Source organism: Trachemys scripta, chromosome 10, assembly GCF_013100865.1.
Source record: "Trachemys scripta elegans isolate TJP31775 chromosome 10, CAS_Tse_1.0, whole genome shotgun sequence".
NCBI lineage: Eukaryota > Metazoa > Chordata > Testudines > Emydidae > Trachemys > Trachemys scripta.
The window spans coordinates 23,207,770-23,221,698 of NC_048307.1; the positions used below are offsets into that span (position 1 = coordinate 23,207,770).

The following is a 13,929-nucleotide window of genomic DNA, read 5'->3' on the forward strand; positions in this document are numbered from 1 at the left end:
AAAAAAAAAAAAAAAAAAAGGGAGCGGGGGGAGGGAGGGAGAGAGAGAGAGAGAGAAGGGGGCGGCCAGGGCTTCAGCGCGGCTGGAGCAGAACACCACCAAAAAAAAAAAAAAAAAAAAAAAAAAAGGGCGCGGCCGTGCCGCCCTAGGATTGGGCAGAATGCCGCCTCCTACAAGCTGCCGCCCCAAGCATCAGCTGAGCAAGCCGGCCCTGCTGTTGGCCCCCTTACCCTGTCCACATCCCCCTGCCCAGCCCCTTTATCCTATCCGCATTCCCCCACCCGTAAACAGGCTCCCGACTCTGGCTTGGGGGGGAGGGGGGAGCTGACAGAGTGAAGGGAGGGGCACGAGGTAAAAAGTTTGAGGACCACTGAATTAAAGACTATCATATTGCTTATAGACAAGGGGGGCAAATTAAGGCTCCACGGGCAACCAAGTCACCCAAGCATATTGCAGGTCTTAATAGATTACAAGAATAAAATTAATACTCTTTCAGAAAGAAACAGAGTCCATTTTTATCAGGGAAGTTGGAGTATATTTTTAACTACTAATTCTATATACTTCATTCACAAGGAGCATGGGCTTGTTTTCAAAAGCAAGATTTGGAAAACAAGAAGTCAAGAAACCCAGAAGAAAATTAGCTAGTCAAACTGATTTTCTTCCTTCTACACTCTGGAAGAAACCCAGCAGCACCGCTTCTTTTCCTCATGCCTGTGAACAGGGTGATTCATCTTTCACATCAGGACAGTACCCAGATTTTGTTTTACAGATGGGTACTTATCTCTGTTGCTGGACACTGAGCTTGGAACTGAAATATACAATTCAGTAGCAAAAAAATGAAGCAAAATCTGCAGCTTTCTCTGCCCCTTCACAATGTCATCATTTTGGATTTCACAAGAAGATGGGAAAACTGAAAACGGTCAATGATTAGTAACACTTCTGTCTGTTTGCGCCACTCCGAAAGCTCTTACTTCCTCCCCCACCTAGAAGCAGCAAACAAGCATGCTCTTACCAACATTTACTGGTGGTACCAACAGTCTGGTATGTCTGAAATTGATTAGAGTCACAGTGTCTTCATCAGCCTCACAAACCACAGTGTAGGCCATACTACTCTCAAGGCCTCTCCCTTTCTCAAGGACTGTTGGTAACACCATTACGGTCCCAGTCACTCAGGCCCAGATCTCTCTAGACCCGTTCCCAAATCTTGCCACTTTTCCCTCCATAACATTGCAAAGATCCAGCCTGTTCTGTCTGCATCACTAAAACTTTTCCCAACTCTTAATTCTTGTCTTGATTACTCTAGCGTCATCGTCTGTGGCCTGCCTGTCATCTCTAGTCTATTCATAAGGTTCCTAGGAACATACTGTTCCTGACCTGTTCTGATCATGTCATCCCCACTTTCCAGCATTGCTTCAGTTTCAGGCCTTTTGTCCAAACTTCTTGGTCCCTTCATAACTTAGAGAATTTTTCACTTGACCAGAGCTCAAAGAATACAGAACAGACATGTTTATTGAACAATTCTGCCTTTTCTGCATTATTGATAATTCTACCATTTCCAGCCAGTAGTAGGCGAATACCATTGTCAGGATTCTTTTTGTTCCTAACCTATTTTAAAAACTTTTCCTTGTTGTCCTTAACTTTACTGAACATGAATTTCTCTTTGCTCCCCTTATCAATTTTCTACAATTCGCAGTTTCTGATTTATATTACTATCAACTTCCCCTTTCTTCCATTTGTTATATTTTTATTTTGTTTAGTTTTTTAGCTGCCTTCACTTCCCCCTAAACCAGGGGAGGTTTTTTTAAACCAATATGTCCTTCTTCCTAGACTGTTGGACTGCGGCTTTTTTGGCATCTAGTAAAGTGTTCTTAAACAATTCTCAATTATCATTCTGATTCAATTCTTCCTCCCAAATGATTTGGCTCAATTCTTTTCAGATTTGTGAAATTGGCCATTTTAAAGCACCAAGTATATATATCACTGTTCTGGTCTTTACTCTGTTTGCACATTATAAATGTGATTTAGTCATGATCACCTGTACCTAAGTTACCATTAATTTTTAGTTCTGTGATCAGGTCATCTTTATCTGTCAAGACGAGGTCTAATACAGAATTCCCCTATGCTGGATGCAACACTTTGAGATAGGAAATTGTCATCTATAATATTTAGAAATTCCAAGAATGTTTTAGTACTGGCGGCACGAGATCTCCAGCATATGTCACTCCAATTGAAGTATCCCCTGAGCACACAGCTTTTTTCCTATATATTATAGATTGGTGTACAATACAGTCATCCTGTTCCCTAGTGTGGTCTGTAGCAGACAATACCTAATAACCCATCATGTGCCTTATCTGTTAGGATAAGGATCTATAAGCATTCAAGATAACTTTCTTCCAAGTTTCAGGGGGTAGCCGTGTTAGTCTGTATCTACAAAAACAACAAGGAGTCTGGTGGCACCTTAAAGACTAACAGATTTATTAGGGCATAAGCTTTCGTGAGTAAAAACCTCACTTCTTCGGATGCATAGAGTGAAAGTTACAGATGCAGGCATTATATACTGACACATGGAGAGCAGGGAGTTACTTCACAAGACCTGAAGTACTACAGACTGTCTGTACTGGGCTATCTTGATTATCACTTCAAAAGTTTTTTTTTTTCTTTTTCTCTTACTTAATTGGCCTCTCAGAGTTGGTAAGACAACTCCCACCTGTTTATGCTCTCTGTATGTGTGTGTGTGTATATATATATATATATATATATCCTCAATATTTATTCCACTCTGTATGCATCCAAAGAAGTGGGCTGTAGCCCACGAAAGCTTATGCTCTAATAAATTTGTTAGTCTCTAAGGTGCCACAAGTACTCCTGTTCTTTTTGCGGATACAGACTAACACGGCTGCTACTCTGAAACCTGTTATTAAACCTGGTGTTGCTCTCACCATTACCCTCATTCTCCTTCCTCCATTCCCTCTATTTGTATATTAGGTCTACTTATATCTGGTCTTAAACTAGAGTTCATGCTCTTCAGGACAGGGACTGTCTTACTATGTGTTTACAAAGCACTCAATATAATGGGCTCTTGACCTTGACTGGAGCTTCCAGGTACTACCATTAAAAGACACACCCAAAGTAGTCCACATCACAAAACAAACGCTGGCATAGTCCAGACTCCACATTCCTCAAGTCTCAGCGAAGTGGCCAAGAAAAGACTGGGCCACTAAATGAGCCCTTTGACTCCTAGAAGGGGTGTTTCCAGATCAAAGATGAGTCACAGGCATGTCTGTCTGAGGAAGAGTACATTATTGCGGTCTACACCATACTTGTTGTCTGGAAAATACTTCAGATTTGCCATTCTAGAGCCCTAAACTCTTTTCCTTACATTCAGAAAAAAAGAATCAAGCTCTTAGTTACAGGTCCAACCCACCTATCCACAGAAGTCAATGGGAGCAGAATCAGGTCACATGTTGGTAAGAATGCATAAAAATAAGCTGTTTCACTACATGCTGTTCAGGGTAGGAAACGGGGCTTACTTTACTATTGTACAATGCCTAACACATTGTGGCACAACCAGAAATAAATAATATACTTGGCTCAAATAATAAATTCATATTCTTGATTATATGAAGTATAATTCATTGGGAAGTTCTCAAGAAAACAAAACTAGAGAATATAGGTTTTCTTCTGATAGAATTTAGCATTTTAGGAAAAGAAATGGGAAAGCACCGTACAGCAGTGAAAACAAACATGGAAAGGTAAGGTGGCAGGGAGGTTCCACAGCCATATGCTGTGCTGCCTTGTTGGAGACTCATTGGCAGAGAAGGATTAAAGGGAAAACAGTAGGCTTTACTCTGAAGGATACCCTACACAACAGCAGTTCTCAACCTTTTGGGGCTCAAGACCCATTTGTAAATGTGCATAGCCTGTCGCAACCCAGTAAATAGTCTGGGGGTGGAGGCCCTGAGGTGGTTTTGTCGGATCCAGCACTCAGCCCACATTGGTGACTCCTGTGCTATAGGGCTGGCTGGGCTTGGGTCTCTGCTCTGGGCACTGGTACCTCCAGGGTGGCAGCGCAACTCAGGTTTGGCCCTGCCCCCCTGACTGGACCAAATTTGTGAGAGTGGAGTTGTGACCTGGCTCATGGGGTGCAGTGGCACTAACTCAGATTTGGCTTACCCAGATTCCTGTCATCACGATGGCTGGGCCAAACATGAGTGGCACTGGGACCCCAAAGTTGCAGTGCCGGGAGCAGGGAGTCAAGCCTAGTCAGCACTGTGGGACAGGAGCCACAGGAACTGCCACACGACCCTTTGAAACATTCTGGCCACCCAATTTTGGGTCCCAACCCACAGGTTGAGAAATCCTGCCCTACAACACGAAACAGGAAACAGAACTGCTATAAACACAGCAGAAAATAGAAAGTTAGATCAAATCTTAGATGATCATAGAGCTGTACATGGGACCAATTTGCATAAATGACTGAACAAAAACATCAATCTGCCTGTTAATTAAACAAAACCCAATAGCCCACCCTACCTTTTCTCCAAGTTTTATTTTCAAAGTTCTAGATATCACCACTTAATGTTGCTTTCACGTTTAAGTTACAACCTAATCCAAACATGAAGCATATTACAGAATGACTTAGTATGACTATAAACAGATTGTTAATCATATCTGTGTTCTCCTCCAACTCAAATGGGGAAAGCAAAATAATCTATATTCACAGACACCTTTCTTTGCATGATCTCAAAGCAATTTACAATAATTAAGCTTCAGAACATTGCTGTTGATCAGAGAACCTATTTTACAGCTTAGTAAACTGACACACAGATGAGTCACCCACCTCATTAAGTTGCACAGCCTGCAACTCCCAGCTCCCACTCCCCTGCTTTAGGCCACGGGCGGGGGCATAGCTCAGTGGTTTGAGACTTGGCCTGCTAAACCCAGGGTTATGAGTTCAATCCTTGAGGGGGCCATTTAGGGATCTGGGGCAAAACTCTGTCTGGGGATTGGTCCTGCTTTGAGCAGGTGGTTGGGGCTTTAGAACTAGCTGGTGTCTTCCTTGTTTTTTTAGCGGAGGTTTTTGCCCCAGAAGCAGAGATAGCAGGAGCTGCAACGGGCGCCGTTTCCGACATAGTGATAAGCAGGGGGTTGGACTAGATGACCTCCTGAGGTCCCTTCCAACCCTGATATTATAAGAATTGCAGTCAGGATGTAACTTTTTGAAAGATTTCTTTTATGTTCTAAAATGTAGTTGTTACAAATACAATTGTTTGCTTATGATGCATCTCCCAATATATCAACATGAAAAGGTGAAACAAAGCCTGTTTGTGGCTTTGAACCCACCAAGGTTGCAAACCATCTTGGCAGTGAAGAAATTAGGAGCTTCTTTAAACTATGCATGAGTCATGCTTATGAAAATACAGTACAACCTTATGAGTACTACCAAGAACTAAATATACTACAGCACAGCAAGATGTAAGGTAACATTTTGCCACCCAACTCTACCAATGCTCTTCCGTCCTGACCTGCAACATCTGTTTCATGCCTACATCTCTCTTCAGAAGACAGTGCTGATCATGTCAAACTGTGCTATGGATTAGTGATGTTGATAACATACATGCAGCAATAGTTACTTAGGCCGTGGCTATACTCGAAACTTCAAAGTGCTGCTGCGGGAGCGCTCCCGCGGCAGCGCTTTGAAATGCGAGTGTGGTCACGCACCAGCACTGGGAGAGAGCTCTCCCAGCATTGCAGGTACTCCACCTCCACGAGGGGATTAGTTTACAGCGCTGGGGGCTGGGGCACTGTTTATGCTGGCGCTTTACAGCGCTGTAACTTGCTGCACTCCGGGGAGTGTTTTTTCACACCCCTGAGCGAGAAAGTTGCAGCGCTGTAAAGTGTCAGTGTAGCCATAGCCTTAGTTATTCCAGTTTAAAAATAGGAAGATGCACAGAATATATACTACCACCAATGGCACTAAATATGCTTACCAATTAAGGATTTGCAAATCTTTACTCATAAGAGGAATCCCTCTGGCTCCAATGAGACTTACTATAGGACAAAGACTAGTCACATGAGTAAAGATTATCAGGATCAGGCTCTAATACGGTGGGTGATGAGTCCTCGTTCTCAGTGTATGGTATGATTGCCAAAAACAGTAAATGTGATCAGTTTGGTAAACATCACTAGCTCAAGATGTTGTAGCCTGGTTAACTACTCCAAATAAACTAAATTTCAGAAGTCATTTAGCAGCTCATCAATTGTAATTTAGGACATTTTACAAGAATGAATGGATAGCTCATATATGACACTCACTTCCTGTTCCTGATATGACAGATCAAATTATAATTTCCTGAAGTACTTCAGGAGTCTTCTATTGAAAGAAATTGAAATGTATTTTTAGATGAACTAGCATGGTACCGTACTGTTTAATACATGCATCACCGTGGTATCTGAGTATAATCAAAATCACAAAGCAAAACATTCTGTCACAAAGACAGTTGCCTCCCTATTTGTCTTGTAAATGGGTAAGGGAGTGTGTCAAGTATACTTTCATCATCTTCAGAGATGTTATTGGGGGAAGCTAATGTAAAAAGATACCATAGTACTTCAGAACAATAGGTAATTCCAGTCTCCAGTGCTTGGTCGTTTCAAAGCCATGGACAAGCTGCTGGGAAACCTTAATTTCTGATACCTCCAAAGTTTATCCATCTAAAATATTATGTATAAAGAGAGAAAGGCATCAGAATAATGAACTGACAGCTTCACTTTTCATGATGATGCTTGCTAAAATGATACCTACACCCAGAGAAAATACTGAGATGGAAAGAGGTAGACCAGGAGAATTTGTCATTTTTCTTGTTAGAATATGTAATTAACATTACTTAGTCTTGAAATATCCAGTCACCTATTCATCACTGGCAAGTAGAAAGCTTCTCCTGGCAAATAAGGAAATAAAAGCCATCAATTACAGCAACAAGGTAGGTAAGGTTTACACAGAGCTCTTTCTCAGGTCTGGGAAAGGTACTCAGAGGTCACAGCTAAAATACAAGGTGGAACAGATTGTTTAGCATAAGAAAACATATTCTAAGGTGTGGTCAACAGTAGAAAATGAGGTTGATTTAACTATGTTGGTCAAGGTGTGAAAAATCCACACCTCTGAGCAGCGTAATTAAGCCTATCTAAACCCGATTTAGACAGCACTAGATTGACAGAAGAATTCTGCCGTTGTCTTAGCTACTGCCTGAGGAGGAGGTGGATTACCTGACCCCTCCCATCAGCCTAAGTAGTGTCTACATTCAAGTGCCACAGTAGTGCAGCTGTGCTGCAGTAGCATTTCAAGCGTAGACAAGCCATTCAAAGTGAAGTGGCACATTAACACCCCTGCAGTCATAGGGCAAAAGAGGGAGGAGGGGGTTTTGGTAGGTTACACATTGTTGTAATAAGCCATTAATCTAGTGTCTTTGAGGAAAAACTTTGTGTAGCTAGAAAGCTTGTCTCTTTCACCAATAGAAGTTACTTCAATAAAAGCTATTACCTCATCCCCTTGTCCTTCTAATATTCTGGAACCAATATAGCTACAATAAGCACTGCAAGCAACAATTACAGCAACATGTAAGCTTTCATTTTAAAAACATTCTAGGCTGTTCTGTTGCAATGAAAACTTTTCAGAAGTAAACTGAAGCAATGTTGTGTCTCAGTCTACTAAAAACAACTCAGTTACTGCTTTTGTAGGTTTCCCAAACTGCCAGACTGTGAAATTAGCAAGGCTATTCAATTTCAAAGCTTTTTTTCAGAACCAGGTGGGGGCAACAAGAATAGGTCAATTTCATTCCCTCATGACTGGAGAAATTTTTGAGCTATAGTAGAGTCCAGCACCTGAATTATTCAATAGGGAGAAGAACCTTAACCTCAGTGGTTTTCTTACAGCAGCCAGGAGTCTGGGGAAGGAGTAAAGAACGTCCTTCACATACACACACAGTTACTGCCCACAGGATCTAGGGTCATTGTGCAAGAAGAAAACTATTTCCCCCTTCCAGCAGAAAGGGACAGTGCAGGGACTTCATATTCATTAGACACCCCCTGGTCAGAGAGTAATACCTAAAAAATAGTTCCCACGCAAGATTCCCAGCACATGGTAATGGGGATTGAGGCCTCTAACCAGGGCACTGGCCACTGGGCTGAAAGACCCTTCTTCCTGCCTCCTCACCAGTAGGTTTAGTTCTCTGGCTAGTAGGTGATATTTTCAAACTCTCTGTATTATTTGTAGTGCAACTTTGGACCACTCTCTCACCACTTCCATGACCCAGTTAACTGTATCTCCCCTATCTCTACAGTGCTGGTACTCATCTAAGGTTACCAACTTTTAGACTTTGTTCTACAGAACAAGTTTATTGCATTATAAAATTATAGCTTTGTCTTTTCATGCTGTGTCACTACATCACCACCCTGTAGATACTTAGGAACATCCAATCACCTGGAAGACAAAATCAGAACTGGGGGGAGGGGGAGAGAAATGTATGAGACCTAATTAGTACTTGTGAGGACTCAAGAGGACTGTAAGCAATATAGTTACATGAATATTCACAGAGAGATGTAAGACAATGAGGGAACATCCTTGGTACATGTTTACAATCGCAGCCCTGAGTAAAACTCCTCCAGTAGCCATCACTCTTCCAGAGCCACAGGACCCACTCAAACCCCTGAAGGCCTTGTCAGCACCTGAGTCTGGAGCCCTCCATTGCAGCCTCCTCCAGGCATCTTCAATCTCCCAGTCCACACGCCCCGACCCCACAAGAGGTCCCAGCCCCCGAGAGCCGCTTGCCATAGAGCCACACGGACCCCTTCCGCCCCGAGCTCACTCTCGCTGAGACAGAACAACCCCCCTTCAGCCCGAGCTCCCCCAGCCACACCACAAGCACCCCCAACACCACGGACCTGAGCCCCACAGGGTCTCCGCCCCCCCTTACCTCTTTGGCCCCTCCGCCCCCACCTTAGCCCCCGACACACACGCTCCGCCTCACGCCCCCGGGGGGCCCTACAGACACACGCTCCGCCCCCCCTACAGACACACGCACTTACTTGAGATGGTCCAAGGAGTGGATGCTGCGGGCGGCCTTACCGTGCCCACCGCCCACCCAGCTGCGGGAGCGGCCGAACATGCTGGCGGCGAGGAGGAGGAGGCGGAGGGCCGCGGGCTCTAGCCGTCCATCTCTCCGAGCGCACGGCTGGGGGGCAGCCCAGCGACCTCTGACACTTACAAACCCGGCCGGCCAACCGGCCCAGCAGTCAGCGACTGGACAAGCAAAGGCGCATGCGCGCGCATGGCGCGCTGGGAAATGCAGTCTCCCTGCCCCTTTCCCTGTGACGCCCAGGAGGCGGTGGACTACAACTCCCAGCTTGCACGTTGTAGGCCTCCTCCTGCTGATTGTAAACCGGGTGGGGGAGAGCTCAGCTGGGGCGTGACAGGATCAGGTTTGGGAGAGAGTCCGGGTGCAAGTAGGGTGGTACCCTCCAGTACACAGTACCAGCAAGAGATTTTTAGCGGGCCCGGGGTACCGGAAAGACTTGGGGCTGGGCTGCGCTGCGCTCTACTCTTTAAGGGAGCAAAGCCCTAGGGAGGGCATTCATTCTTTCAATGGCTTTAACAGCACACTCAGGGCCATCCTTACCCATACACAAACTACGCAGCTGCAGAGGGCACCAGGAAATAGGGAGCACCAAATTTCCTGATGCCCTATGCAGCTGCATGCTGCTCCAGCGGCCAGCCCAATCCCCGGGCTGGCTGAGACGGCCAGGAAAGCTGTTCCCACTCCTGCCCCATGCCCACTCCACCCCTTCCCCATAGCCCCTGCCCTGCCTCTTCCCAACCCTGCTCCGCCCCAGCCCCGCTTCTACTCCACACCGTCCCACTTCTTCCCACCCCTGCTCTGCTCCAGCCCTGCCCCCACTCCACCCCTTCCCCTGAGCTACATCCTGGGGGACTGCATCAGGGGTCTGCACCCACAGGGCGGCAGGAAGAGAAGCAACCTGGCCCCAGCCCACTCTGTGCCACCAGTGAGTGCTCGGGGGTGGTTTCCCCCTGCCCCCCAAGTCTGGGAGCCAGGGGAGCAGAGCGGAGCGGGCTGGGACTGGGTCACTCCACTTCCCGTCGCCCCATGAGTGTGGGGTTGGGCCCGCCCTGCAATCTCCGGGCGACAGGAAGTGGAGCGACCCAGCCCCAATCCACTCCACCGGCTCATTCTGGGGGTGGTTCCCCCCTGCCCCCCAAGTCTAAAGCCTGCTTCTGCCCCTCCTCCCAGACCTTGAGCACAGCTGCCCTCCCCCACAGAGGCCTGGAAATGCCCCCCCCCCTGGGGCTACATAGGGCACAATGTCTAGGGGCGGCCCTGAGAACAATACATGTGCTAACAAACTTAAACAAAGGTTTGTTAGCACATATATTGTGCTGTTACATTGGTCAGGAGTCCTCAAGAGGGGCGGGGTGGTGGGGACGGAAGGTGTTTAAACAGTGTTTTTTATTCTGTTTCTCCCCATTGGTCTGAATTATCCATGACTTCCATACTGCATCACATCAAACCCAAATCATTAGAGGAATGCGTCTGCTTGCACTGACCAGAGGATATTTGGATTCTGATGTCAGCCCAGTTCTGCAGCCTTATAGGAATCAGATGTTGTCCCCAGTGTACATAGAATTTTTCTTTGCAGCCAAACTAGTCTAACATGCATATCGTTAACTGGAATTGGAGCAGCAAAACAAAGAAAACAAATGCATCATTTTCCAGCTTTGTAGGTGAGAGAACTATAAGTGAAGATTATAATGCCTTAAACCAGCCGCCTCAGGAATCTGCCAAGAACTTTGCTGAAAATATGTCCCTCATATTAGCAATAGAACTAAAACTTATCACACATCTGCCCACCTTTATTCAAATAAACTTCCTTCTGATCTGACAGCTTAGGCGTTGTCAGTTTCATCCAGAATAATTTACAAACTTGGAACCTAATCCTGTAAACTCGTAATCATTTGAAACTATTTCCATGACTATGAACCACTTTTGTGGCCTGGTAAGAGTTTCAGGAGTCTGTTCCTATAAAGGAAGTTGAATCCCCCATTGAAATGCAATGTTTGGGTACAATACCATAAAGCAGTTTAGGATAGAGTTCTACTTAAAAATTGTCTTTTAATAAGTTATACATATGCAGAAATGGCTCCTCACCCAACTCCCAGATTCCATATAAACAGACTGAATACTACATATTTGGGGGGAAAGTGAGTAGTTAAGCATGTTGATGTTTGTATATACAAAGAGGGTTGTAGGAGGGGCTCGGGGCGGGGAAGAGTCACATGAAGGGTCATGTGGGGAGGTCACGTGCCCTCCCCCCTTGTATCCCTTCCATAGTTGCAGTACTGGCAAGAAATGATTTCTACTTGCACCACTGGAGGGAGTGAAGGGTGCAGGGGGAGAGATGAGGAGTAGAGTGGTTTTGGTGAGGTGAGGCCCCTCCAGCATGGGTTAGCAGAAATGGCAGGAGGGCTCACGTTTGAGGAGACACCGTTTGTAGGGGGCACAGGTTTGGGAAAGAGGGCTGGCTTTGTCCCAAGCTATGGGGAGAAAGCAAGCATGGTTTTCATCTATACTGCTTCATCCACTGCTTTGCCAGGGAGTGCACACCATGACAAAAGAAAATCCAAAAGGCCTCAGCTGAATCTAAATCCACAACCGTTAATATAAACAATCTAACCCCTGCTACTGTACGAGAAATAAAACCTGTCAGTTATATACGACTTTACATCAGTGATCTCAAAGCACTTTACAAAGGATGGTACTATCATTATCCTTATTTTACAGATGGGGCGAATGAAGCACAGAGAGGTGAAGTGACTTGTCCAAGGACCCTTAGCAGGCTAGTAGCAGAGCCAGGAATATAATCCAGGTCTCATGAATCCCTGTCTAATGCACTATTCCGTAGGCTACACTGCCTCTCCATAACTTTGAACTGTGTCCTCCCATGGTATTCCAAATGGAAAAATGAGAAAAGGACCAGCTAACTGAGTACATATGGGGTCTTAGTTTCTTATGTTTACTCTGTGGTGGATGTGACACAAGTAGTAATTCTATAAAATGAAAACAATTCTCTCCAGAATTCATCAGAAATATCCCTTTATGAAGTCAAGTATTTCCCCTGTTCTTTCCTGTCTATGCTTCCAGTTTTCAAAGGAAAGGTATAATTCTCCATATAAGCCTAGTTTCCTCTCAGTATTCTATTTTGGGAGTGTTTCTCTTCTTTTAAAGGAAAACAAAGTCCTGAAAATGTACACATGAGCTTTACTTTACACACGTGTTTCAGTGGGACTAAATGTGCATAAAGTTAAACACATACTTAAGTGCTTGCAGGATAGGAGCCTAAATGATCATAACCCATGTCTGACTTGCTATTGTTCACTTTAGTGCCCTCTCATTTTAGGGTCAAAATAAATTGAAGATTTGGAATACACCCAATACCCAGCAAGATCCTGCAGAGAAAATGATGTTTTGAATGTCTCTTTCGCCCTCATTTCCCCTCCCTCATTTTAGTAGCTATTTGTTGCCTGAGCTTAGATCTAGCTATACCATCCACAGACATTCCATTCAATGGGGAAAATCTGTAAAAAAGATTTCATAGAATCATAGAATATTAGGGTTGGAAGAGACCCCAGGAGATCATCTAGTCCAACCCCCTGCTCAAAGCAGGACCAACCCCAACTAAATCATCCTAGCCAGGACTTTGTCAAGCCAAGCCTTAAAAACCTCTAAGGATGGAGATTCCACCACCTCCCTAGGTAACCAATTCCAGTGCTTCATCACCCTCCTAGTGAAATAGTTTTTCTTAATATCCTTATACTTAGGACTCCTCCACTGCAACTTGAGACCATTGCTCCTTGTTCTGTCATCTGCCACCACTGAGAACAGCCTAGCTCCAAACTCCTTGGAACCCCCTTTCAGATAGTTGAAGGCTGCTATCAAATCCCCCCTCACTCTTTTCTTCTGCAGACTAAATAAGACCAGTTCTCTCAGACTCTCCTCATAAGTCATGTGCCCCAGTCCCCTAATCATTTTAGTTGCCCTCTGCTGGACTCTCTCCAATTTGTCCACATCCTTTCTGTAGTGGGGGGCCAAAGACTGGACGCAATACTGCGGATGTGGCCTCACCAATGCTGAATAGAGGGGAATAATCACTTCCCTCGATCTGCTGGCAACACTCCTACTAATGCAGCCCAATATACTGTTAGCCTTCTTGGCAACAAGGGCACACTGTTGACTCATATCCAGCTTCTAGTCCACTGGGTAATCCCCAGGTCCTTTTCTGCAGAACTGCCGCTTAGCCAATTGGTCCCCAGCCTGTAGTAGCTTTCTATCCACCTTGTAGTCCATTCATCCAATCCATACTTTTTTAACTTGCTGGTAAGAATACTGTGGGAGACTGTATCAAAAGCTTTGTTAAAGTCAAGATATATCACATCCACTGCTTTCCCCATATCCACAGAACCAGTTATCTCATCATTGAAGGCAATCAGGTTGGTCAGGCATGATTTGCCCTTGCCATTTATTTTGATTTATTACAAAACAAAACATTTTTAACAGAAAGTTCTTTCTAAGGAACAACATTGTAATCTTTCATTCATGCAGCTTCCTTATGTACCAAGGTCCGATCTGACAGTCTGACCTGTAGCCATTACACTTCAGTGTGTTAGCCTTTCAAATGAAGCTGTGTTGGGCTGAGTCAGTTAAAGGGTGGGGGAAGAAGTAGATGCTTCAAAGAAATGGGGTTGGTAATTGTTTCCTGCTGAGGCCTTGTCCATACTCAAAGTTACACCAATTTAAAATTAAACAAAAAACAGAGTCATCATCATCATCATCATGTTCCTATTACACCTCTGGCGTTTAGGGC

The 13,929-nt window shown here is 44.9% G+C and overlaps 1 protein-coding gene across 12 annotated transcripts in view; it reads right to left on the reverse strand.

The window, feature by feature from the left end:
• CLEC16A (C-type lectin domain containing 16A) overlaps positions 1–9,307 on the reverse strand; it is a 186,191-nt gene extending 176,884 nt beyond the window's left edge. For all 12 annotated transcript variants that reach the window (XM_034783355.1, XM_034783345.1, XM_034783346.1 and 9 more), the window contains exon 1: positions 9,082–9,307. In XM_034783355.1, the coding sequence (XP_034639246.1) occupies positions 9,082–9,161 (80 nt within the window). In that variant the 5' untranslated portion in view covers positions 9,162–9,307. The remainder of the gene's footprint in view (positions 1–9,081) is intronic.
• Positions 9,308–13,929: the final 4,622 nt, after the last annotated feature.